We start from the raw sequence: 27,422 nt of genomic DNA on the forward strand, positions 1-27,422 counted from the left end.
GAGACATACTGAGACAACTACCCTCCACACTCCTTGTGCTGAGTACATCCACCTCCTAACCGGAGTGGATAAATAGCATCAGTGGTATTGGGTCTTGATCTCGAACCGTTCTCTTCACTAATCAGTAAATCATAGTACAACTTCTAGTAGGAGAAACAGATACACTTGTTCTAGAGTACGAAAGTCAGATATGTATCTCTTGACTTCTGATTTCTGAACGAGACATACTGAGACAACTACCCTCCACGCTCCTCGTGCTGAATACATCCACCTCCTAACCAGAGTGGATAAATAGCATCAGTGGTGTTATAATTTTTTTTTTGTCTCGAACCGTTCTCTTCACTAATCAGTAAATCATAGTTGTAATGGCATTCTTCCTCCTCTTCTGAGGAGGAGTAGTGAGAAGGATCGGAGGACCAATGCGCAGCGTGGTAAGTGTCCATAATGTTTATTTTAAGACATAAACTGAACACTATGAAATACAAAACAATAAACGTGAACATGAACGAAACCGAAACAGTACCGTGTGGCAACAAACACTCACACAGAAACAAACACCCACCAACCAAATGTGAAACCCAGGCTACCTAAGTATGATTCTCAATCAGAGACAACTAACGACACCTGCCTCTGATTGAAAACCATACCAGGCTGAACTCAAAACCCCAACATAGAAAAACACACATAGACTGCCCACCCCAACTCACGCCCTGACCATACTAAATAAAGACAAAACAAAGGAAATAAAGGTCAGAACGTGACAATAGTACAAACTTCTAGTAGGAGAAACAGATACTGAGTGATTGGATAAACCTCTAGAGCAATTGTAAGTGGAAGAACATACTCTTTGGGAACCAACCAGGTCAGCCTACGCTAAGTTAATTAACCGCTTGTTGTCATACGGAATTAATAGTAGTAAGTGTTTTGATGATTGTTGATGTTATATATTAAGGACTAAAAAGAAACTGTAATAACGTGTACAACTGTGTGAATTGCAAACATTAAATAAAAATGAGAAACTAGACCCAAAACCCTAGGGGAGAGAACACCTCTGACACTCCCAGTCTAGGGGAACAAGTATTTTTTCTACGCTAAAGACAATATGATGGTTTGGACAGAATAATCATGTTATTGTAACAGGTATCCTCTATATTAATACTCAAGTAGTATTAGTCGACGGACATAGACTGTAAATCATAACCAAGGTATAGCTTGCGTGAGTCTAGATATGAGCATACAAAGGGAAAGAGAAAGTAAAACAAGAGGTACTCTAAGTCTGATTGATATTATCTAAGATCCCGAAACACGCCTAACGGCATCACATAAGGCTAATCTCCAAATAAAAGGGCAGGATACATAACCAGGTCAGTCTGGCGGACCTGTGAGTAACCAGTTAGCCGGGTGTGATAAGAACTTGAGTGAGACGACGTGTATCCCTCTCGACGGGGGTACCTTAACGGTCCTATAGCAAAATGCCCTACCGCGACAGGGGGACCAGTATGAAAATGTATGCATTCCCTGCTATAAGTTGCTCTGAAAAGAGTGTTATATCGGCATTGTCTCCAGATGACTATTCATGAATGAGCCTAATAGCATAGCATCTTTTTTATCTTTTTTTTCTTATGTAATGTCAAATTAAAGTACAAATACAGTTCAATAACAAAAACATAGGACATCACTACAATTATATTTTCTCTCTAGAAATATAAAATAGCATTAATGTAAAGCAAATGAACAAAAACACTAACTAAAAATCATTACACACAGTATTACCAGTGACAAAGTACCTCAAATAAGTACCTCAAATAAAATAAAAAGAAAAATGTCAGGAGAGTAGCAGAGCATCTCTCTTGAATACAGGAGGTTGATGTCAACAACGATGATCAAATATTCAAAAAAAAGATAACAATAATGAGATTAATACAATGGTGGGTCTAATCCTGAATGTTGTTTGGTTAAAACCGCATTCCAGCCAGTGTCTATTCCACAAGTTACCGCCTGCTAAATTTAGGACGTTAAAATGTCTATTTACTTTATTCCATCTGATCCACTGTCTCATCAGCCCAGTCAGGCATTTAAAAAAAACTTGATCTCCACTATAAAAATCATCTAGAAATTATCTCACATTTCTTTTAGACTAACATTTAGTATTCAACAGTGGAGTTTTGTATTAAACTTGCTGTCCAGCTCTCCGACATTTGCAACATTGTTTCAATATTCAAATTCGATCTCCAGCTGTCCCATAGTAATGAACTTGTTGGAAGAGACAGGCAGGCAGCTTTCTCATCCAATTGAAATCACGAATCAGCTGGCATAGTTTTGATGGATATATACAAAGAAATGTCAATTGAAAAAAAGATAAAAATGAAACGAAATGCAGCTAGTTTGCAGTCTTTCCAGCTTCAGTATGAAATTATTGTGTTACAGTAGATGTGTTGTTGGCTAGCTGTTAGATTTGCGTCAATTCGAATCTGGTATCAGGATAAATATGACAATGAGTCACCGATTGTATACTATGTATTTTTTATTAGCCTAGCAATAAGTGGTAAATGCAATTTTCGTATATACGGGCACTCTGTCCCACCTCGCAGGGCAAACAGAGAACTGACTTGTTCTTGACAAAGATATTATAAATATACCCTGACAGAAATAGTTCCTGCTTCCGAGCCGGCCTGTCAGAGTAGAGACTGGGCGTGGTTTAAACTCACCCAGCCTATCGTTGATTGTTGGCGCAGAAGCTGGTCCCAGCCCCCTAAGCGCTTCAGTTGATAGATGTAACTGTTGCTGTGAAGAATATCTATGTGCTCATGCTCGATACCGTTATCTCGCACCTGGCTCCTGTTATCTAACAAAATACAGTTTGTTCTCGCAACACTACGTTCTGAATATGCCCCCCCAACTCATTGCACAGTTCCTGTCTTCATGGTATTCTGTATTTTTCCATCATGAGAAAGGCCCATGGCCCTGAAACTGTTAACAATGTTTCAAGTCAGCTATGTTGCAAAACACATACATACATACATCCACACAAGCCAACAGCAGATAATATTCAATCACATATATGGTAACGGGCTATAGTGCATAACTCAGAATCCTCATATAGCTCATCTGAACAAAGGTGTTCTGACAAGAGAGCACATTTTCTATGCCTAGCGAAATTGCGCCTCAATTAGCTCATTATTATAGATGTATCCAAATAAATGTCCCTAGAAAACAGTTTAAACAAATTCAGCTATTTTGTTGTTATTCTGGCTGCACTTGTTTGACGTGACAGTAAATTAGTCATAGTTGGCTCGTTATGGTAATGGTACGTTTTGATTGAACGACTGAGTCGCATCCATATTCTCAGAACGACTGGCAACTGGCAACTGAACCCATAAAACGATAGACCAGCCGAGTTCAGTAATAAAACCCCAGATTTTCATCGGGAATATACTGTAAGGAAACAGGCAGGGTGTAGGTCTCAAACCCTCGACCTTCTAGACCTAAATCCAGCGCGCTATCGAATGTGCCGCAATAGCATGCTCGAGCGGCAGAGTCGATATCCGCGTTTATAAACCCAGGGTCGATACAATATATTGTGGAAGGATTAAATAGTATGAATAAATGAATCAAAATAAAGTTTTTAATTAAAATATGTGAATCATTATTTCAATATGTTGGTAACCCGTTGTATAAAAGTGATAATGCCCTCGAAGCCGGTGTTTGGAGGATATATTGGCACGGTAAGGACACGGGCATTATCAACCGAACAGAAAGAAAGGCGGGATCTAGAAAGCCATCCGTGCCGCTTTGTGGACGAGGACTCTCATTGTTTAGGGCGGAGAGACACGTAAATGTTGTCAGTTTATCCATAATCTTTGGTGTTTCTGCTCATTTAGGCGGCACGATCTCGATAAACAGGCGCCTTGGTAGAGCTTCTATCTGACATCACACAATCACGAATGCTCAACCAATCACCTGACGAGAAACTATGTCAAGAAACATGGGTATTCATGATTTTGTACAGTAGGTGGCGTTGTATACAACTTTCAGTTGGCTGCGGTCCGCCAACCCGATCCCGAAGAAGAAGCAGCTGGCAGCAGGAGCGATCAACAGGTCATTTTGTTTCTATCAGCTAGCTAACTATCTAAATTAGACCTATTTTCTGCATGTACATTTTGTAGTCAAATTAATTATAGCTACCATGCGACAGCCAAGATAGTGCGCAGGGCAGTCTGCTAACTAAATACACATTAGCTAACCAGAAACTAGCTAGCTACTGTAGACATAACATTTACATTTTTACAATCGTTACATTGTTACAATCGCTTCTCTGTCGGAACTAGCTAACGTTAGCTTGTTAATTGTAGGTTGTTTATCTACCTTATTAGCGCAAAACAATAATGTAATTTAGTGATTTAGTTTGGGACCAACTACCGGATTAATCTAACATGTTTTGCTTTGCCTGTGCTGACTGTTACAAATTTAAAAGTCGCGGTTGCTTCACGTTTGGGAGGTGACGACGTTGGCTGCAATTACGGTTTACTAACACGTTAATGATAGTTTGCAAAGTTAACTAGTGTAACTAGCCAGCTGAATTGCTTCTTTAGACTCCAGGAAAAAAAATGTGAATCGGTTTTTACTTGATTGAATATGTTATTATGGGTTAACTGTATGAATCGACTTGAAATGGCTAGATATGTAATATTTGCTCATATGAAATGAACAATAATATTAGAATTTGAACGTAACGTTATTTGTTTTTCTGATACTTGTTACTGATATTTGTGGGTATCCGCCTTGGTAACAGACTGGATCAACGTTTCTTCCTGACTACTGACAGTGAGCGAGTGAGCCATCCAAAATAACATCAGTTCTAGTGAATTATCTTCCTGCAAGCCATGCTCTGTTAATATGGCTTAATGCCGGTTGAAACATGTTATATTAATATTGGTGTTTTGGCATTCTACTAAAGTTACTAGTCAAGGTAAGCACGGATCTATATGCTTGATCTGTCAACGTGTGTAACCACAATCTTATAGCCAGCTGTTAGCTAACGTTAGCTAGCTAGCCTTGGTTATAGAATATATCAACTGTGTTGTTGTGCATGATGCCATTATGGTATTATTTTAGCAGTACATTATTTGTCATGGCCAATGTGTACTACGATCTCCTGTCAATCGTATGCAGCATACGAATAAGCATAATCTGAAGACCAATATGGTGACCTATTAATGATAACCCATGCACCAAAAATCGCCATGGCTTTTTAGCTGCTAATTGATCCGAAATGTACTGTAGCTATATACACAGTACGTTTGATGCGAGTTGCTCGTCTCAGTCTTTGCAACCGCGATGGTGCAGCAGCAACCTTCTCTCGACTTTGACATGACTTAATCCGATTTGCTGTGCTTTATTTTTAGGGATGGGAAAGACGCATGCTGTGGTGATCCTCCGGCGGCACCTCAGTGTCAGGTAGTGAAGGCCAAAGGCAATGCAGTCTGCTAACTGTCATCTGGGCATCCACCATATACAATGAAGAAGATATTCAACTTCACCAAGAAAAAGAAAGGATTCTCACCTAACACCTCAGACACTGGGAGTGTGCTGTCTGTGGGCTATGACTTGAAGGAGAAGGACCTTGGAAAGGTACACAAGGCTGCTTATGGGGGTGACTTGGCCAAACTGAAGCATCTGGCCAAGAAGAATGACATCAATCAGCTTGATAAGGAGAACAGGTATGAAAGATGAGACTATTACCAGTTAGTAGCTGGTATTGCCACTGTTAGTTTCTGAGGTCTGTACTTAGACAGTCCTTGTGTAATGTACTGTATGTGTGACAAGTGTTGGAGTATGACTTCTCCAGTCTCTACCAACCTGTGATAGACTACCGTTCTTTCCAGGGCAGGGGGTGCACTTGTGGTTCAAGGTACTTTGCGCCACAGATACCGGATGAGGCTACTTAGACTACTTACTCATACTGCCACCCTATTTTAGTTGGCTAGCTTTAGAAAACCCTTTCTGTCACTGTCCTTAAACTTTAGGATACTTCTATCCATGTCCCTGTGCTTGCAGCACAGTTTATCCTTTATATGCTATTTTTGACCTTTTAAAGGCCATGAACAGTCAAAATCATGTTTTTCATGAAATTGGATGATATTTGAATAAAACCAAATCAAAGTATGATGGCCAAAATATGAAAATGTACTGTTGCTTCTACATTGAGTGTGCAAAGCTGTCATCAAGGCAAAGGGTGGCTACTTTAAAGAATCTCAAATATAAAAACATCAAAAGTGAATAGGCGACTCCGGGATGCTGGCCTTCTAGGCAGAGTTGCAAAGATAAAGCTGTATCTCAGACTGGCCAATAAAAATAACGTTGACAACGGGCAAAAGAACACACACTGGACAGAGGAACTCTGCCTACAAGCCCAGCATCCCGGAGTCGCCTCTTCACTGTTGACGTTGAGACTGGTGTTTTGCGGGTACTATTTAATGGCGCTGCCAGTTGAGGACTTGAGGCGTCTGTTTCTCAAACTAAACACTAACGTACTTGGGCTCCAGAATTTTCAGATTTCTTTGGTTAAATATATTTATTTTCCTTCATCTTTATGGGCACTAATAATATTTATAGGCCTAATTCAATTGGTGCTAATTCACCACTTTAGGAAGTGGAAACAACACATTAGCTAGATTGTTTACTCTAAATATAATACTTACTCTTACTACTCTCTTTATGTAGTGTTGTGGTGTCTCTTGTCGAGATGTGTGTTTTGTCCTATATTTTTATGACATTTTTATTTTTAATCCCAGTCCCCGTCCACGCAGGAGACCTTTTGCCTTCTGGTAGGCTGTCATTGTAAATAATAATTTGTTCTTACTTGCCTAGTTTAAATTAGAAAATTATAAACTGCTAGTAGCAATGTAATATCCTAAAAAAAACTTTGCAATAAGACCTAGTACACTCGCGATTGCCGATGTGCAATTTTGTATTTGAAAGTCATATCAAATATCTCGATTGTAAATCAGTGTGGTTTGAGCTCAATATATTTGTACCTACACAAAGCTGAGACCCTCCTTTTTAATATGGACTTTTAGTTGCTTCCAAAGTAGTTTTCCCCCTTGGAATTACATTTTGAAATGTTATGCAATCACGAGGGGGGGAGAGAGTGTGAGGGACAACGAAACAGGCATGCACAGTGGCAGGACAGACACTTTTATTACAGGAATCATAATGCACTTTACTGTTGAACAAATTCAAGGTTTTATCCTCTTAATAATACGTTGTTTTGATTTGATGGGGACCAGGTAGAATGTGCAGCTCGCATCAGTGCAACTGGAAATTGTGATGCAATGACTTGAAATGGAGGGCCAAAGGACTGTTTGCCACTTATGTCACCCTTGTTCACATTTCAGAACAGCACTTCACATTGCCTGTGCCAATGGACATACAGACGTGGTCCAGTTCCTGGTTGAGAGCAAAGCCAAGCTCAACCTATGCGACAATCAAAACAGATCCCCGTTGATGAAGGTACTGTGTCCTATTTTTGCTTTGTCAGTGGGTGGAATTATCCATCATTTTCAAAAAGATTTGAGGGTGGAATATGATAGTTGATTGGCCATCTCAATTTAGAAATGTTGCTGAGATGATAGGCTTATGTGTAGCCTAATTCTTATGTATTACCTGTGAGTCTTCCATATACATTTACACCTGGGTGGTATTCATTAGGTCAGACTGGGAAGTGAATCTTTCCTTTCAAGCACAATTTGATATGCATTTAGATACAGTGCGCTCAGAAAGTATTCACACCTGTTGACTTGTTCCACATTTTGTTTAATTTAAAATTGAGTCACTACAAATAATATATATAATATATGCCATTTAGCAGACGCTTTTATCCAAAGCGACTTACAGTCATGTGTGCATACATTCTACGTATGGGTGGTCCCGGGGATCGAAGATACAGGTGTCCTTCCTAACTCAGTTGCCGGAGAGTAAGGAAACCTCCCATGAATTTCACCATGAGGCCAATGGTGACTTTTTAAAACAGTTAGAGTTTAATGGCTGTGGTTGGAGAGAACTGAGGATGGATCAACAACATTATAGTTACTCCACAATGCTAACTAATTGACAGAGTGAAAAGGAAGCCTGTACAGAATACAAATATCCCAAAACATGCATCCTGTTTGCAGCAAGGCAAAAAAAATGTGGCAAAGCAATTCACTTTTTGTCCTAGATACAGTGTAATGTTTGGGGCAAATCCAATAAAGCACATTAATGAGTACCGCTCTCGATATTTTCAAAGTGGTGGCAACATCATTTTGTGCGTGTTCTTGTAATTGTTCAGGTCTATAGAGTTTTTCAGGACAAAAAAGAAACTGAATGGAACTATGCACAGGCAAAATCCTACAGGAAAACCTGAATGCCTGCTTTCCAACAGACTGGGAGATGAGTTCACCTTTCAGCAGGACAATAACCTAAAAAGCCAAGTCTACACTGGAGCTGCTTACCAAGAAGACATCAAATTTACATCAAATTTTATTTGTCACATACGCATATTTAGCAGATGTAATTGCAGGTGTAGTGAAATACTTGTGTTCCGAGCTCCAAAAGTGCAGTAGTATCTAACAAAACACAACAATACCGAAATTTAGATGTAAAATAATGGAATTTAGAAATATATAAATAAATATATAAATATTAGGGTGATCAATGTTGGAGTGGCATTGACTAAATACTGTAGAAAAGAATACGGTATATACAGTTGAAGTCGGAAGTTTAGCAAAATGCATTTAAACTCAGTTTTTCACAATTCCTGACTTTTAATCCTAGTAAAAATTCCCTTTCTTAGGTCAGTTCGGATCACCACTTTATTTTAAGAATATGAAATGTCAAAATAATAGTAGAGATTTATTTGAGCTTTTATTTCTTTCATCACATTCCCAGTGGGTCAGAAGTTTACTCAGTATTTGGTAGCGTTGCCTTTAAATTGTTTAACTTGGGTCAAAAGTTTCGGGTAATCTTCCACACGCTTCCCACAATAACTTTAGTGAATTTTGGCCCATTCCTCCTGATATAGCTGGTGTAACTGAGTTAGGTTGTAGGCCTCCTTGCTCGCACACAATTTTTCAGTTCTGCCCACAAATTTTCTATAGGATTCAGGTCAGGGCTTTGTGATGGCCACTCCAATACCTTGACTTTGATGTCCTTAAGCCATTTTGCCACAACTTTGGAAGAATTGTATTTATTTATTTTTATTTCACCTTTATTTAACCAGGTAGGCAAGTTGAGAACAAGTTCAAGAATGCTTGGGGTCATTGTCCATTTGGAAGACCCATTTGCGACCAAGCTTTAACTTCCTGACTGATGTTGCTTCATTATATCCACATAATTTTCCTTCCTCATGACGCCTTCTTTTTTTTGTGAAGTGCACCAGTGCCTCCTGCAGAAAAGCACCCCCACAATATGATGCTGCCACCCTCGTGCTTCACGGTTGGGATGGTGTTCTTCGGCTTGCAAGCCTCCCCCTTTTCGCTCCAAACATAACGATGGTCATTATGCCCAAACAGTTGTATTTTTGTTTCATCAGACCAGAGGATACTTCTCAAAAAGTACCACCTTTGTCCCCATGTGCAGTTGCAAACTTTAGACTGGATTTTTAATGGCGGTTTTGGAGCTGTGGCTTCTTCTTTGCTGAGCGGCTTTTCAGGTTATGTTGATCTAGGACTCGTTTTACTGTGGATATAGATAATTTTGTACCTGTTTCCTCCAGAATCTTCACAAGGTTGTTTGCTGTTGTTCTGGGATTGATTTGCACTTTTCACACTAAAGTACATTCATCTCTAGGAGACAGACCCACTTGAATTGTGATGCAGTGATATTTGTAACTTATTTTGTACGTAATGTTTCTGCAACCGTAACTTACGGCAAAAAATAGCTTCTGGATATCAGAATAGCGATCACTCACCTCGGATTAGACAAAGATTTTTTTCTTCAACAAGCAGGACGCACAGGGCATTCTCCGAACACCCAACAAGGCCAACATCCCAGTTATTTGCAAGAGGAAGAGACGCAGGTACAGAAGACACAGAGCGGGGTGCCTCGTTATAGGACCCGCAGAAAGTGAGTGGGAAAGCTGCCATTACTGTCAATATTACTCTCCAACGTGCAATCATTGGACAATAAATCAGACGAGATACGATCATGAATATTCTACCAAAGGCACATCAAAAACTGTAATATCTTATGTTTCATGGAATCGTGGCTGAATTATGACATGGATATTCAGCTAGTGGGATATTGTCTTACCGGAGTGTGCCGTTCTATCTTGCCGGTGCAGACCACACTACTTGCCTAGAGAGTTTTCAGCTTTACTTTTCGTGGCTGTTTAATTACCACCACAGACGGATGCTGGCACAAAGACCGCACTCAGTCAGTTGTTTAAGGAAATAAGAAAACAGGAAACCGCTCACCCAGAGGCTGCGCTCCTAGTGTCTGGAGACTTTTTAATGCAGGGAAACTTAAATCAGTTCTACCTCATTTCTTTCAACATGTTAATAAATGTGCAACCAGAGAGCGAGAAATTCTAGGTCTCATGTACTCCACACACAGAAGCGTACAAAGCTCTCCCTCGCCCTCCATTTGGTAAATCCGACCACAAATCTATCCTCCTGATTCCTGCTTACAAGCAACAATTAAAGTAGGACGCACCAGGTACTCGTGAGAAGCACCAGTGAGTCTATAAAAAAGTGGTCAGGTTAAGCAGATGCTAAACTGCAGGACTGTTTTGCTATCACAGACTGGAACATGTTCCGGGATTCTTCCGATGGCATTGAGGAGTACACCACATTAGTCACTGGCTTTATCAATAAGTGCATTGAGGATGTCGTCCCCACAGCGACTGTACGTACATACCAGAAGCCATGGACAACAGGCAACATTCGCACTGTGCTGAAGGGTAGAACTGCCGCTTTCAAGGTGCAGGACTCTAACCCGGAAGCTTATAAGAAATAGTGCTATGCCCTCTGACGAACCATCAAACAGGCAAAGCATCAATACAGGGCTCCGATTGAATCGTACTACACAAGCTCCGACGCTCGTCTTATGTGGCAGGGCTTGCTAACTATTACAGACTACAAAGTGAAGCACAGCCGTGAGCTGCCCAGTGACACGAGCCTACCAGATGAGCTAAATCACTTCTATGCTCTCTTCGAGGCAAGCAACATTGAGGCATGCATGAGAGCATCAGCTGTTCTGGAAGACTGTGTGATCATTCTCTTTGTAGCTGACGTGAGTAAGACTTTTAAACAGGTCAACATACTCAAGGCTGCGGGGCCAGTTGGATTACCATGACGTGCTCCGGGCATGTGCTGACCAACTGGCAGGTGTCTTCACTGACATTTGTGACCTGTCCCTGACAGAGACTAATACCAACATGTTTCAAGCAGACTACCATAGTCCCTGTGCCCACGAACACAACCTGCCTAAATGACTACAGACCCGTAGTACTCACGTCTATAGCCATGAAGTGTTTTGAAATGTGAGAGTGGTAATTCATTGACAACAGCTCAGCGTTCAATACCATAGTACCCTCATAGCTCATCACCTAGCTAAGGATCCTGGGACTTAACACCTCCCTCTGCAACTGGATCCTGGACTTCCTGACGGGCCGCCTCCAGGTGGTAAGGGTAGGCAACTACACATCTACAACACTGATCCTCAACACTGAAGCCCCCCAGGGGTGCGTTTTTCAGTCCCCTCCTGTACTCCCTGTTCACCCACGACTGCATGGCCAGGCACGACTCCAACACCATCATTATTTTTTCCGACAACACAATGGTGGTAGGCCTAATCACCAACAATAATGAAACAGCCTACATGGAGGTGGTCAGAGATTTTGCAGTGTGGTGTCAGGACTATGACCTCTCCAACAACGTGAGCAAGACTAAAGAGCTTATTGTGGACTACAGGAAAAGGGGGGCCAAGCACGCCACCATTCACATTGATGGGGCGGTAGTTGGAACGGGTCGAGAGCTTAACGTTCCTTGCCGTCCACATAACTAACAAACTATCATGGTCCAAACACACCAAGACAGTTGAAAAGGGCACGACAACTCCTATTCTACTTCAAGAGACTGATATGATCTGGCATGGGTCCCCAGATCCTCAAAAAGTTCTTCAGCTGTGCCATTGAGAGCATCCTGACTGGTTGCATTACCTCTTGGTATGGCAACTGTTCGGCTTCCGACCGCAAGGTTCTACAGAGGGTAGTGCGTACGGCCCAGTACATCACTAGGGCCAATCTTGCTGCATCCAGGACCTCTATACATGACAGTGTCAGAAGGCCAAATCGGAATGGCCTATTTCAAGATTTCATAACAATCGATAATCAGCATTTCTGGATGCCGATTATGGCCGATTATATTGCAATCCAAGAGGAGACTGCATGGCAGGCTTGACCACCTGTTACGTGAGTGCAGGCAGCAAGGAGCCATGGTAAGTTGCAAGCTAGCATTGAACTTATCTTATAAAAAAACTATCAATCTTAACATAATCACTAGTTAACTACACATTAGTTTAACTAGCTTCTCCTGCGTTGCATATAATCAATGCGGTGCCTGAAACTGTGTCCATTCTATTGCGTTCAGTGTAAGCAGAGTCAGGGTATTTGCAGCAGTTTGGGTCGCCTAGCTCATTGCGAACTGTGTGAAGACCATTTCTTCTTAACAAAGACCGTAATTAATTTGCAAGATTTTTTACATAATTATGATATAACATTGAAGGTTTAGTTTAGTTTATTTTATTTTTACAGGGACAGTGCACATTAATCAACGTTTCAGTAAAAGTGCCGGTTTTAGCCAGCCGGCTAATTTTCAACCGCAGTCCCTGGGCAGGTTATTAAAAACAATTACAATATAGACAATAGCACCATAGAACAAGCAAGACATAGCAACATAGGACAAGCAAGACATAGCATACAGACAGAGCAACATAGAACAAAAAGCAGCAAAACAAAATTCATAAAAGCAACAAAGTGTTTCCACACCTCACAAGCTACAGACAACAGACAACATGGAAAGCGGCAACACACAGCTAGGGACCATGTTCACAATTCTGATTGACCTTTAGCCAGGTCTTCAAGCATTTTGTGAAAGTGTGATATGTGGTGCAGTTATGTGTGTCTGATGGCAGTGTATTCCAGACATGGGAAGCTCTCACAGAGAATGCAGATTTACTAAAGGTGCTTTTCCTTAGGGGGAACTATACAGTCACCTCTCATGGCAGACCTTGTGGATCTGCTGCCATATGTCTGGGTTTTCTGTTTAACAAAAATATTGAGTGGAGGGGGAGCCAGGCCATTAAGGATCTTGAATACAAGACATGCGTCGGTGTATTGCACAAGATTTTCCCAACTCAAGAGCTCATGCTTTCTAGGGATGTGACTGATGATGGCTATTGGGCTTCCTATCAAGCACTTTGAGAGCCTGTTTGTAGACAGACTGAATAGGTTTTAATGTTGTACAGCAAGCTTGGGCCCAACTAGTCAAGCAGTATGTTAAGTGGGGGAGTATCATAGAATTGAAGTACAGTTTTACTACCTCTGTAGTCAAACAATTTCGTATAAATCGGAAATTAACTAGGTTGAATTTGGTTATTTGAATTACCTTTTTCACATGCTTTTTAAAAGAGAGGTTGGAATCAAGTATGATGCCAAGGTATTTAAAATCGGATACCACCTGGAGCTTCTCCCCTGACACATAGACATCTGGCGCAGTAGCATCTGTTGCCCTCTTTGTGAAGAACATGCAAACAGTTTTTTTCACATTGAGATGCAAACACGAGTCACTGAGCCACTTTGTAACCTGGACCATTACAGTAGTGAGTTCTTATGCAGCTTGTTGTTTGCTCTTTGCATGCACATATATCACTGTATCATCTGCATACATTTGAACTTCAGACCCAGTACAGACAGAAGGCAGATCATTAATGTACAGGCTGAACAGGAGGGGCCCCAGTATTGACCCTTGGGGCACGCCCACATCATAGCTATGAGTGGGCGACAGCTCATTGCTCACTCTGACACACTGAGTTCTGCCTTCAAGGTATGATTTCATCCATCTCAAGGCATCAGGGGAAAAGTTGAACTTGGACAATTTTGTGATGAGAATCTCATGGTTAACAGTATCAAAAGCCTTCCTTAGGTCCAGAAACACAGCCCCAACAGCACCCCCTTTGTCCATCTTGGACTTCACATTTTCAGAAGAAAGCAGTTGGCCGTTTCTGTGGAGTGTTTCGCTCTGAAGCCAAACTGCATGGAGTGTAATGTGAAGGGGCTGTTGTTGAGGTGGGCAATCAGTTGTTCTGCTACACACTTTTCAACAACCTTTGACACCACAGGTAGTATACTAATGGGCCTGTAGTTACTCACGTCAGCAGGGTCGCCTGATTTAAAGATGGCCGTTATTATGGCCGACTTCCATACCCTTGGAAACACACCGAGACCAATAGATGTGTTGGTGACCTTAGTAATGGGGCCAATGAGTGACTCTTTGTAGTTTTTAAGAAAGGTAGAGTCCATCCCAAACACATCTTTGGCTTTAGAGTTCTTTAGTGAGCTAATCACCTTGTTCACCTTTGACTCAGAAACCTCCCTTATGATGAAGACAGGTTGAGTGTCATTCACTAGCACTGAGCCCAAGAAATCAGTGGAGGGGTTCTGTGTCAGTAACCTGACAGAGTCAATAAAGTAGGAATTGAAGGCTGTTGTAATTTCAACTGCATCCTGTGTTAGATTGTTATTCACCATGATTTCTAGTCTTTTTGCAGTGTTACTATGGTCTTTCCCTGTTAACTTTTTTAGATTCTCCCATATCAATTTAGAATTTCCCTTTGCTTCACCAATTATGTTAATAAAAAAGTTTGCCTTGGCCTGTCTGATTCCTTTTATTTTAAGACGGAGCTGCTCTTCCTCCCGGGGAAGGACTGCCCGTTCCATGATCTCGCCATCACGGTTGACAACTCCATTGTGTCCTCCTCCCAGAGCGCTAAGAACCTTGGCGTGATCCTGGACAACACCCTGTCGTTCTCAACCAACATCAAGGCGGTGGCCCGTTCCTGTAGGTTCATGCTCTACAACATCCGCAGAGTACGACCCTGCCTCACACAGGAAGCGGCGCAGGTCCTAATCCAGGCACTTGTCATCTCCCGTCTGAATTACTGCAACTCGCTGTTGGCTGGGCTCCCTGCCTGTGCCATTAAACCCCTACAACTCATCCAGAACGCCGCAGCCCGTCTAGTGTTCAACCTTCCCAAGTTCTCTCACGTCACCCCGCTCCTCCGCTCTCTCCACTGGCTTCCAGTTGAAGCTCGCATCCGCTACAAGACCATGGTGCTTGCCTACGGAGCTGTGAGGGGAACGGCACCTCAGTACCTCCAGGCTCTGATCAGGCCCTACACCCAAATAAGGGCACTGCGTTCATCCACCTCTGGCCTGCTCGCCTCCCTACCACTGAGGAAGTACAGTTCCTGCTCAGCCCAGTCAAAACTGTTCGCTGCTCTGGCTCCCCAATGGTGGAACAAACTCCCTCACGACGCCAGGACAGCGGAGTCAATCACCACCTTCCGGAGACACCTGAAACCCCACCTCTTTAAGGAATACTTAGGATAGGATAAAGTAATCCTTCTCACTCACCCCCCCCCCTTAAAATATTTAGATGCACTATTGTAAAGTGGCTGTTCCACTGGATGTCATAAGGTGAATGCACCAATTTGTAAGTCGCTCTGGATAAGAGCGTCTGCTAAATGACTTAAATGTAAATGTAAAATTTTATCACCTTATTTCTCAACATGGTAAACCTACGTCTGTCATGCTCTAATTTAGATTTTAGGGCTATTTTTAGAGCATAATCTCGTTCTTTCATCAATTTCCAGATTTCTCCATTTAGCCAAGGAAGAGTGCTCTTTTGGCCAGGTTTGGATTTGATTTTCTTTAGGAAGCCATTTATTGTAGTCTGGATTGTGGATATAAAAACCTGACTATCAGCTTCCACGTCTGTATAGGACAAGAGATCATTCCAGTTTATTCCCTTAATTGCTTTTTCAAAATAGTTTAATTCACTCTTAGGTATTCTGAGTTGATACGGCTTTCTAACAGTAGAGAGGTTAAACCTGCTCTTAGACAGCTTTCTGGCTATAAGTGTCAGATTATGATCAGACAGCCCAGTAACCATATTGAATGATTTAGTCACTCTCTCTGGTTTTATTACTGAACACCAAATCAATCTGTGTTTTAGAGCAACAAGTCACCCTGGTTGGCCCTTTAACTAGCTGTGTAAGGTCAAAGGTATTAGTGATCCGTTTGAGCGTTTTCCTACAACACTTGTCTTCATAATTAATGTTAAAATCTCCCATTAAGATGACCTCTTTCCCAAAATCACATTCCCTAAGCATGTTATTAAACTGATAAAAAAACACACTTTTGGTGGAAGGTGGCCTATACATTCCAATGAGGGTAAAAGACATTTGGGGAGACAGTGTAACGTTCAGGCCGATACATTCTAGTTCATTATCACATGACCACTCAATTTGTTTACATCGGATATGTTCTTTAATGTAAATCATCACACCCCCTCTTCCTTCAATCCTGTCTCTCCTGAAAACATTGTAGCCAGGCACAATCAAAGCAGCATATGGAGAGTGTTTATGGAGCCATGTCTCTGAGTGGCAGAGAAAGTCAAGGTTGGAGTCTGTGAGTAGATGTTGAATTTGATCACTTTTTGGAATGACACTACGAATGTTCAAGTGCCCCCCTAGTAGTCCCTTGGGCTTAGCTCGTGGGTCCCAGATGACTCGAGAGTGATTGACACATTGAAAAAAGTTAAATTTTCGGTGTTTTCTGACGGCTGGGTTTAGGCCGTTTTGTTTTGATTAGGGGCAGTTCCGTAGCGCAATTAACAATCCCTCCCGCCTGCACTGGATGCGGGGAACTAATTAAAATAGCTTGCGTACCAGAAGCAGAGTCAGGGATCGCATATAGCGACTCTGGTATGTTTGAAGAGTCAAAATCTATCCTGGAGCCGGGTGAGTCGAGAGAAACCATAGGACCATAGCACTCGCCCACTTCCACAGCGGCGACGACCAGTGGACGAGGCCTTCCACCGCTCTCCACTCCGGTGCGTATCACTGGCTCGGTGATATTGGGCCCAGGATTGAGTTGTACAGCCCCGGAGAGCAGGAGGGTAGTGAATAGGTAGTTTAACAGTTTCCGATAAATGTTGGGCTTGTGTTTGTTATGCCTAAGCGGTTCAGTAGAATAAGGAGCGAGGTAGACTTGGCCATTATTCAGAACATTATGGTATGCTGTGTACTGTCCGCTCCCGTGGAACGGTGAACCAATGTGTTTGGTGTTGATATTCTCCGGTAGTAGACTGATTGTGTCATCCCAGCAAGGACGCACTGAGATTATCTGGATAAGCTCTGGATAAGAGCGTCTGCTAAATGACTTAAAATGTAATGTAATGTAAATGTAAATTATCAGTAGAGCAGCTACATAACTGACAATCATGGCAGAGTACTGGAGATAAAACACATAATTGCGCTTTAACTCTTTGCATGAGTTACTTAGCTGGGGTCGGCGTACACCTGATGGTTTAGATAAAATTACAGCATTCGAATGAGAAGCAGCACCTGCCGCACCACCACCTGCCGCACCACCCTGTCTTCCGTCCGCCATTTTTGTGCAATGTAACAGCAATATTTAGACTTAGAGTTACCACCTGTTCGATAGAATACGGAACGGCTCTGTATTTCACTGAAAGAATGAACATTTTGTTTTCTAAATGATAGTTTCCGGATATGACCATATTAATTACCTAAGGCTCGTATTTCTGTGTGTTTATTATAATTAAGTCTGATATTTGATATTTAATAGAGCAGTCTGACTGAGCGGTGGTAGGCAGCAGCAGGCTCGTAAGCATTCATTCAAACCGCACTTTCCTCCATTTGCCAGCAGCTTTACGCAATGCTTGAAGTACAGCGCTGTTTATGACTTCAAGCCTATCAACTCCAGAGATTAGGCTGGCAATACTAGAGTGCTTATACGAACATCCAATAGTCAAAGGTATATGAAATACAAATGGTATAGAGAGAGTCCTATAATAACTATCATTTATCTTCTTACCTGGGAATATTGAAGACTCATGTTAAAAGGAACCACCAGCTTTCATATGTTCTCATGTTCTGAGCAAGGAACTTAAACGTTAGCTTTCTTACTTTCTTTTACTTTCTTCTCCAACACTTTGTTTTTGCATTATTTAAACCAAATTGAACATGTTTCATTATTTAAGACAAATATAAATCTATTTAATGTATTATATTAAGTTAAAATAAGTGTTCATTGAGTATTGTTGTAATGGTCATTAATTACAAATATACATATATATAAACAAAAATAGACCGATTTTAACGATTTAAGACTCTTAGAGCTGGCCGCCTGGTCAAACTGCGCAATCAGGGGAGAGGGAGGTGACCAAGAACACGTTGGTCACTCTGACAAAGCTCTAGAGTTCTTCTGTGGAGATGGGAGAACCTTCCAGAAGGACAACCATCTCTGCAGAACTCCACTAATCAGACCTTTATGGTAGAGTTGCCAGACGGAAGCCACTCCTCAGTAAAAGTCACATGACAGCCCGTTGGGAGTTTGCCAAAAGGCACCTAAAGACTCTCAGACCATGAGAAACAAGTTTCTCTGGTCTGATGAAATCGAGATTGAAATCTTTGGCCTGAATTCCAAGCATCAAGTCTGGAGGAGACCTGTCACCATCCCTACAGTGAAGCATGGTGGTGGCAGCATCATTCTGTGGGAATGTACACTACCGTTCAAATGTTTGAGGTCACTTAGAAATGTTCTTGTTTTTGAAAGAGAAACACATTTTTTTTGTCAATTAAAATAACATGAAAGCGATCAGACATACGGTGGAGACTTTGCTAATGTTGTAATTGACTTGTTGCTGGAAACTGCATTTTTAATGGAATATCTACGTAGGCGTGGAGAGGCCCATTTATCAGCAACCATCACACCTGTGTTCCAATGGCATGTTGGGTTAGTTAATCCAAGTTTATCATTTTACCCACAAAGCACCAGTCTCAATGTCAACAGTGAAGAGGCGACTCCGGGATGCTGGCCTTCTAGGCAGATTTGCAAAAAAGAGCCATATCTCAGACTGGCCAATAAAAATAAAATATTAAGATGGGCAAAAGAACACAGACACATGACAGAGGAACATCCCGGAGTCGCTTCTTCACTCTTCACTGTTGACTTTGAGACTGGTGTTTTACGTGTACTATTTAACCACTTGCTCCTACCTGGCACGCAGGCGTCCCATCTAGAGCTCTGGAAATGCAAATGCGCTACGCTAAATGCTAATAGTATTAGTTAAAACTCAAACGTTCATTAAAATACACATGCAGGGTATTGAATTACAGCTACACTCGTTGTGAATCCAGGCAACAAGTCAGATTTTTAAAATGCTTTTCGGCGAAAGCATGAGAAGCTATTATCTGATAGCATGTAACACCACAAAAGACCCGCAGGGGACGTAAACAAAATAATTAGCATATTCGGCGCTACACAAACCGCACAATAAAATATAAAACATTCATTACCTTTGACCATCTTCTTTGTTGGGACTCCTAGATGTCCCATAATCACTATTGGGTCTTTTTTTCAATTAAATCTGTCCATATATAGCCTAGATATCGTTCTATGTAGACTGTGTGATGAAGAAAAAAAAAAGAGCGTTTCATAACGTAACGTCATTTTTTTTAATTCAAAAAGTCGACGATAAACTTTCACAAAACACTTAAATACTTTTGTAATGCAACTTTAGGTATTAGTACACGTTAATAAGCGATACAATTCATCAGGAGGCGATGTAACTTCTATAGGTGTCGTTTGGAAAAAAACATGGCCGAGAGAGCTCGACCAAAACATCCGGTCGGAGAACGGAGGTGAAGGAGTTCCCTTGAACCGGTTAGACCAAGAATCAATTGCGAATCAAATGACAAGACTCTAGACAACGTGTGGTAGCTGTAGGCGCTGAAACCTCGGTCTCATGTAATTCGGTTCACTTTGAACAATTCCTGGAAGTAAGCGCAAGGATATTTATTTCCATTGTCAGTGATCAGGTTTTCCTGCGCTATTCGATGAAACTCACGCTCTGTTAAAGTCACAGCCGTGATTTAACCAGTTTTAGAAACGTCAGAGTGTTTGCTATCCACACATACTAATAATATGCATATACTATATTCCTGGCATGAGTAGCAGGGCGCTGAAATGTTGCGCGATTTTTAACAGAATGTTCGAAAAAGTAGAGGGTCGACTTAACAGGTTAATGGAGCTACCAGTTGAGGACTTGTGAGGCATCTGTTTCTCAAACTAGACACTCTAATATACTTGTCCTCTTGTTCAGTTGTGCACTGGGGCCTCCCACTCCTCTTTCTATTCTGGTTAGAGCCAGTTTGCTCTGTAACAGAGCGTTATATGAGGTCTTCAGTTTCTTGGCAATTTCTTGCATGGAATAGCCTTAATTTCTCAGAACAGGAATAGACTAATGAGTTTCAGAACAAAGGTCTTTGTTTCTGGCCATTTTGAGCCTGTAATCGAACCCACAAATGCTGATGCTCAACTAGTCTAAAGAAGGCCAGTTTTATTGCTTCTTTAATCAGGACAACAGTTTTCAGCTGTGCTAACATAATTGCAAAAGGGTTTTCTAATGATCTATTAGCCTATCAAAATGATAAACTTGGATTAACTAACACAACGTGCCATTGGAACACAGGAGGGATGGTGGCTGATAATGGGCCTCTGTACGCCCATGTAGATATTCCATAAGAAAATCTGCTGTTTCCAGCTACAATAGTAATTTACAGCATTAGCAATGTCTACACTGTATTTCTGATCTGTTATTTTAATGGACAAAAAAGGGAGGTGGTCAGAGACCTGACCGTGTGGTGCCAGGACAACAACCTTTCCCTCAACGTGATCAAGATAAAGGAGATGATTGTGGACTACAGGAAAAGGAGGCCCGTGCACGCCCCCATTCTCATTGACAGGGCTGTAGTAGTGCAGATTGAGAGCTTCAAGTTCCTTAGGGTCCACATCACCAGCAAACTATCATGGTCCAAGCACACCAAGACAGTCGTGAAGAGGGCACAAAACCTATTCGCCCTCAGGAGACTGAAAAGATTTGGCATGGGTTCTCAGATCCTCAAAAGGTGCACCAGCTGCACCATCGAGAGCATCCTGACTGGTTGCATCACTGCCTGCTATGGCACCTGCTTGGCCTCTGACCTCAAGGCACTACAGAGGGTAGTGCGTACTGCCCAGTACATCACTGGGGCCAAGCTTCCTGCCATCCAGGACCTCTATACCAGGCGGTGTCGGAGGAAGGCCTTAAAATTTGCCAAAGACTCCAGCCGCCCTAGTCTCTGCTACTGCACGGCAAGCGGCACCGGAGCGCCAAGTCTAGGTCCGAGAGGTTTCTAAAAGGCTTCTACCACCAAGCCATAAGACTCCTGAACAGCTAAGCAAATGGCTACCTAGACTACCCCCCCCTTACGCTGCTGCTACTCTCTGTTATTATGTATCTATGCGTATATCTATGTATCTTCCTAAATTGTAAAGTGTTCTAGCCTGTATGGACGTTGTTTTTTGAACAGTTTCAACATTTTTACATGCTGTGTCACAAGTGTATTAGCCTCCCACTCATGCTACAAAGAAGTTAACATGATGCAGCCCAGACTCCTATTGCAAGCTAGCAATGATTAAGTGGAGCAGGCACGGTGCTTACTATAATAAAGGGTCGGCTGAGCTGATAGACAGGCTTGATCTGTGAGACACATTTGACTGAAGTAACAAATTCTAGTACCGAACAGTTTTTAATATCCTGGTATCGAAAAAGTACCAACGTTTCGGTATACTGAGCAGCACTATTTGTTAGGTAATTTGTTTGTCAATTTATTTATAATTAGATCCATGCAGCTTCTCTTCTGTCCTTACTTGATGCGCTACAATACTGATAAAGCCTTGCTCACCAGAATGTCATATCCATAGAGCGAATGCATCATCAACAATATAGTTAACATCTGTAAAGTTCTCTTTAATTTCTGCTTCCCACGAAGAGTGGTAGTGGCAGCTGCAATTTGATGAATTAGTATCACTATAATCAACTTGTCCATCTACCTTTACATTTTGTAAAACTCTTGCAATGGCAAACGTTGTGGATTGTTGCAGATAGAAATGTCATGAATGGAACTGATGTGATTCCTAATTCTATATGACAGAGTGACGTTTTTTGTGCATAACATATTTCTATCTTAATGTTCCTCTCCTCCGTACCCCTGGCAGGCAGTGCAGTGCCAGCAGGAACGATGCGTGGCCACGCTGCTGGAGCATGATGCCGAACCTAATCTCGTGGACATCAACGGCAACACGGCCCTGCACCTGGCCTCCTGCATACCTGCCTTCTCCACCGCTATGCTGCTGCTGGAGCACGAGGCCAATGTCAACGCCCAGAACAAGGTGAGCCGTGGGTCCATAAGTGACAATATGGTGGTAGCTCCAACTTGTAGTAGGAGCAATATGGTGGTAGCTCCAACTTGTAGTAGGAGCAATATGGTGGTAGCTCCAACTTGTAGTAGGAGCAATATGGTGGTAGCTCCAACTTGTAGTAGGAGCAATATGGTGGTAGCTCCAACTTGTAGTAGGAGCAATATGGTGGTAGCTCCAACTTGTAGTAGGAGCAATATGGTGGTAGCTCCATCTTGCACTATGATAGGCCAGGTTGAATTGTCTCCCTATTGGTTACACCAGAAGTGCCAAACTCAATTATTTTAGGGCTGAGCATCTGCGGGTTTTCGTGCCTCCCTTGAACTTAATCTACTAGTTAGGAATTCCCCGCATCTGGTTGTCTAGATCTTAATTTTGGACACATTTTAAAGGAAATAATAAAAACCAGAAGACACACAGGAACGGCCCTGCAGGATTTGAGTTTGACACCCCTGGCTTACACCAACCCAATCCTACAGATGAGTCAATTTGTTGCTCACAGATCCTCTAGCACAACTCAGGACTGTCACTGCTCAGGCACTGGTCCGAGAGAGAGATCTTAACAAGGCCCCAGATTGCTGAAGAGTAATCCTGACTCATAGGTTGATAGAGAAAGAGGATGAAGCTGAGGGTAGGAGAGCTGTTACTGTGGTACAAACATGACTAAGCGATGTGGATATACAAGCTATTTGACAATGCATGTTTGGATGATCTTGCAGGAGGGATACTCCCCTCTGACTATGGCAGTGAAGGAGAATCATGCTGAGATGGCAGAGTTCCTCCTCAAGGAGGGGGCTGACGTCAACACGAAGGACCAGGGACACAGGTGGGTTTGTGTGATGCTTTTAAAGAACAAGTCCATTTTCCTGAGATGGAGAGATCTGGTTGAATAGTAAACAAATACATTATATAAAATAAATTCATTATTTGACCCATTTTTAAAAACACAACCACAATGTGGATACAATGCATTTAAGCATTTGTTGAGGATGACCCAAAGAAGTTAAATGTAAAAGTAGGTGGACACCTGCTCGTCGAACATCTCATTCCAAAGATCAATGTCATTAATATGGAGTTGGTCCCCCCTTTTGCTGCTATAACAGCCTCTTCTTCTGGGAAGGCTTTCCACTAGATGTTGGAACATTGCTGTGGTGCCTTGCTTCCATTCAGCCACAAGCATTAGCGAGGTCTGGCACTGATGTTGGGCCATTAGGCCTGGCTCGCAGTCGCTGTTCCAATTAATCCCGAAGGTGTTCGATGGGGTTGACGTTAGGGCTTTGTGCAGGCCAGTCAAGTTCTTCCACACTGATCTCAACAAACCATTTCTGTATGGACCTCTCTTGTGAACGAACGGGCGCATCCTGAAGCAGGAAGGGGCCTTCCCCAAACTGTTGCCAAAGAGTTGGAAGCACAGATTTGTCTAGAATGTTATTGTATGCTGTAGCGTTAAGATTCGCCTTCACTGGCACAATGAAAAACAGCCCCAGACAATTATTCCTCCTCCACCAAACTTTACTGTTGGCATTATGCATTTGGGCAGGTAGCTTTCTCCTAACATCCACCAAACCAAGATTTGTCTGTCGGACTGCCAGATGGTGATGCGTGATTCATCACTCCAGAAAACGCGTTTCCACTGCGTGGTGAGCTTTACACTCCTCCAGCCGAGGCTTGGCATTGCCCATGGTGATCTTATGCATGGAAACCAATTTCATCAAGTTTTCGTCAAACAGTTATTGTGCTTACACAGCTTCCAGAGGCAGTTTGGAACTCGGTAGTGAGTGTTGCAGCCCGAGGACAGTCAATTTCTAAAAGCTACGCGCTTCTGCATTCGGCAGTCCTGTTCTGTGAGCTTGTGTGGCCTACCACTTCGTGGCTTAGCTGTTGTTGCTCCTAGACCTTTCCACTTCACAATAACACTTACAGCTGACCGGGGCAGCACTAACAAGGCAGAAATTTGACAAACTGACTTGTTGGAAAGGTGCTGTACAATGACGGTGCCACGTTGAAAGTCAGAGCTCTTCAGTAAGGCCATTCTACTGCCAATGTTTCTCTATGGAGATTGCATGGCTGTGTGCTCGATTTTAAAGACTTGTCAGCAACCTAAATACATTTGGCCAAACTTCAAACATGTTACACATTCACAGCTAAAAGCTAAATTGCAGTAAAAGTCACAGCCAAAATAATTTAACTGCAAAACATAACACATTTGTTTAGTCCTCCAGATGACAATGGTTGCTGTCCTTGGGAATAGATGGCAGAACTAGCCAGCCAGCATCATTCACTGTCCAATCCGTTTTGGTTGCAACGACTTGCAAGTAGCCTGGCTCCGCCTTGCCTTGCACATTTTGTCATTGTCTCGCCATCCTCGCTGAGTCGAGTCGGATCAGTCATTACTCTAAACCTTCCCAAGTGATCTCCAGTGGCTGAATGGTCTCCCAGTCCCGGTGTAGCATGCTTCCATTACAGCGCTTCAGCACGAGTCCAGTCTGTCCAAGCCTCCGACACCTCGGGAGAAATCCCCGGCATGAGCTCCCCAAAGACAGTATGTTCAAATGAAAACCGCTTTGGCAAAGCTAGCAGCTATCTTAGCAGTCCAATAGCTCTAATACATTTCCTGCTGCTATTGAAAATAACAGATCCCAGATTTACTTGATCTCTATCTGTCTACCAATAGCTTGCAGAAAAATAATTGAACATAAAAACACTAAATATAATAACATTTGCTAGCTCTTAACAGCCCAGCTAGGCTGCCCCCTAGGGCACCATGGCAACTCTTCCTTCTTTCTTCCCTGCCTTGGTGTAATCTGTGGTCTGACACACATTATTAGGTGATGGCAAGGGTTCCATTACTTAGCTTTTGTCATATCTGTGAGTAGGTTACTTCAAGAAAGGGAATGGAATTTTGGAATGCTTGATTCTGATATTGGAGAATGCACAAACCGATATGTGCACGTTTATTTAACCTTCATCTTATGCTACCTTTAGGTCCCCATTGATGATCGCTGCTTGCAATGGACAAATCAGTATGGTGCGGCTACTCCTGCAGTACGACGCAGACATCACCTTAAAGGACAATAATGGATGGTCGTCCGATGACTATGCTGTGATGAATGGACACCACGCGTAAGTACTCAAACTGTCAATTCCGTAGACATGGAATCATGTAGTAACCAAAAAAAGTCAACAAATCAAAATATATTTTATATTTGAGATTCTAAAAAGTAGCCACCCTTTGCCTTGATGACAGCTTTGCACACTCTTGGCATTTACCTGGCATTTAACTTCAACAGTCTTTAAGTTCCCACATGCTGAGCACTTGTTGGCTGCTTTTCCTTCACTCCGTGGTCCCACTCATCCCAAACCATCACAATTGAGTTAAGGTCGGGTGATTGTAGAGGCCAGGTCATCTGATCCATCACTCTCCTTGGTCAAATAGCCCTTACACAGCCTGGAGGTGTGTTGGGTCATTGTCCTGTTGAAAAACAAAAGATAAACCAGATGGGATGGTGTATCGCTGCAGAATTCTGTGTTAGCCGTGCTGGTTAAGTGTGCCTTGAATTAAAAAAAATCAGACCGTGTTACCAGCAAAGCACCATCACACCACTTCCTCCATGCTTCACGGTGGGAACCACACATGCAGAAGTCATGCATTCACCTATCCTGCGTCACAAAGACAGCGGTTGGAAGCAAAAATCTAAGATTAGGATTCGTCAGACCAAAGGACAGATTTCCACCGGACTAATATACCAAGCGTCACGTCTGGAGGAAACCTGGCACCATCCCTACGGTGAAGCATGGTGGTGGCAGCATAATGCTGTGGGGATGTTTTTCAGAGGCAGGGACTAAGAGACTAGTTAGAATCGAGGCGAAGATGAACGGAACAATGTACAGAGGGATCCTTGATGAAAACCTGCTCCAGAGCGCTCAGACTGGGGCGGAGGTTCACCTACCAACAGGAACAACGACCCTAAGCACACAGCCAAGACACTGCAGAATGGCTTCGGAATAAGTCTCTGAATGTCCTTGAGTGGCCCAGCCAGAGCCTGTACTTGAACCAGATCGAACATCTCTGTAGACACCTGAATATAGCTGTGCAGCGACACTCCCCATCCAACCTGATAGAGCTTGATTAGATCTGCAGAGAAGAATAGGAGAAACTCCCCGAATACAGGTGTGCCAAGCTTGTTGCGTCATACCCAAGATGACTCCAGACTCTTCGCTGCCAAAGGTGCTTCAACAAAGTACAGAGTAAAGGGTCTGAATACTTATGTCAAAGTGATATAAGTTTTTTATATTTAATCAATTTTCTAAAATGGCTTAACCTGTTTTTGCTTTGTCATTGTGGGAGATTGTGTGTAAATTGAGGGGGGAATAATTTGATAATTTTTGGAATAAGTCAAGGAATATTGTGTAAAAAGTCAAGGGGTCTGAATACTTTCCAAATGCACTATGTACTCTACATGGTCAGCAGTATGTGGATCCCTGCTTGTCAAACATCTTGTTCCAAAATCATGGGCATTTATATGGAGTTGGTCCCCCCCTTTGCTGCTTTAAAACTTCCTAAGGTTAGGGGGCACTATTTTCTCATCCGGATGACAAGTGTGCCCAAAGTAAACTGCCTGTTACTCAGGCCCAGAAGCTAGGATATGCATATAATTGGTAGATTTGGATAGAAAACACTAAAGTATTATGTCTGAATATACTCCCTGTTCACCCATGATTGCGTGGCCAAGCACGACTCCAAGACCATCATTAAGTTTACTGACAACACAACAGTGGTAGGCCTGATCACCGACAACGATGAGATGGCCTATAGGGAGAAGGTCAGAGACCT

At 42.4% G+C, this 27,422-nt stretch overlaps 1 protein-coding gene across 4 annotated transcripts in view; it reads left to right on the forward strand.

The window, feature by feature from the left end:
• The first annotated feature begins 4,039 nt into the window (after window positions 1–4,039).
• LOC124040994 (ankyrin repeat domain-containing protein 7-like) overlaps window positions 4,040–27,422 on the forward strand; it is a 29,380-nt gene continuing 5,997 nt past the window's right edge. For 3 of the 4 annotated variants that reach the window (XM_046358145.1, XM_046358168.1, XM_046358160.1), the window contains exons 1-6: window positions 4,040–4,098; window positions 5,406–5,720; window positions 7,398–7,512; window positions 22,388–22,561; window positions 23,308–23,414; window positions 25,574–25,711. In XM_046358145.1, the coding sequence (XP_046214101.1) occupies window positions 5,518–5,720; window positions 7,398–7,512; window positions 22,388–22,561; window positions 23,308–23,414; window positions 25,574–25,711 (737 nt within the window). In that variant the 5' untranslated portion in view covers window positions 4,040–4,098; window positions 5,406–5,517. The other variant, XM_046358153.1, reaches the window with a different exon arrangement.

Source organism: Oncorhynchus gorbuscha, linkage group LG01 (assembly GCF_021184085.1).
Source record: "Oncorhynchus gorbuscha isolate QuinsamMale2020 ecotype Even-year linkage group LG01, OgorEven_v1.0, whole genome shotgun sequence".
NCBI classification, from domain to species: Eukaryota; Metazoa; Chordata; class Actinopteri; order Salmoniformes; family Salmonidae; genus Oncorhynchus; species Oncorhynchus gorbuscha.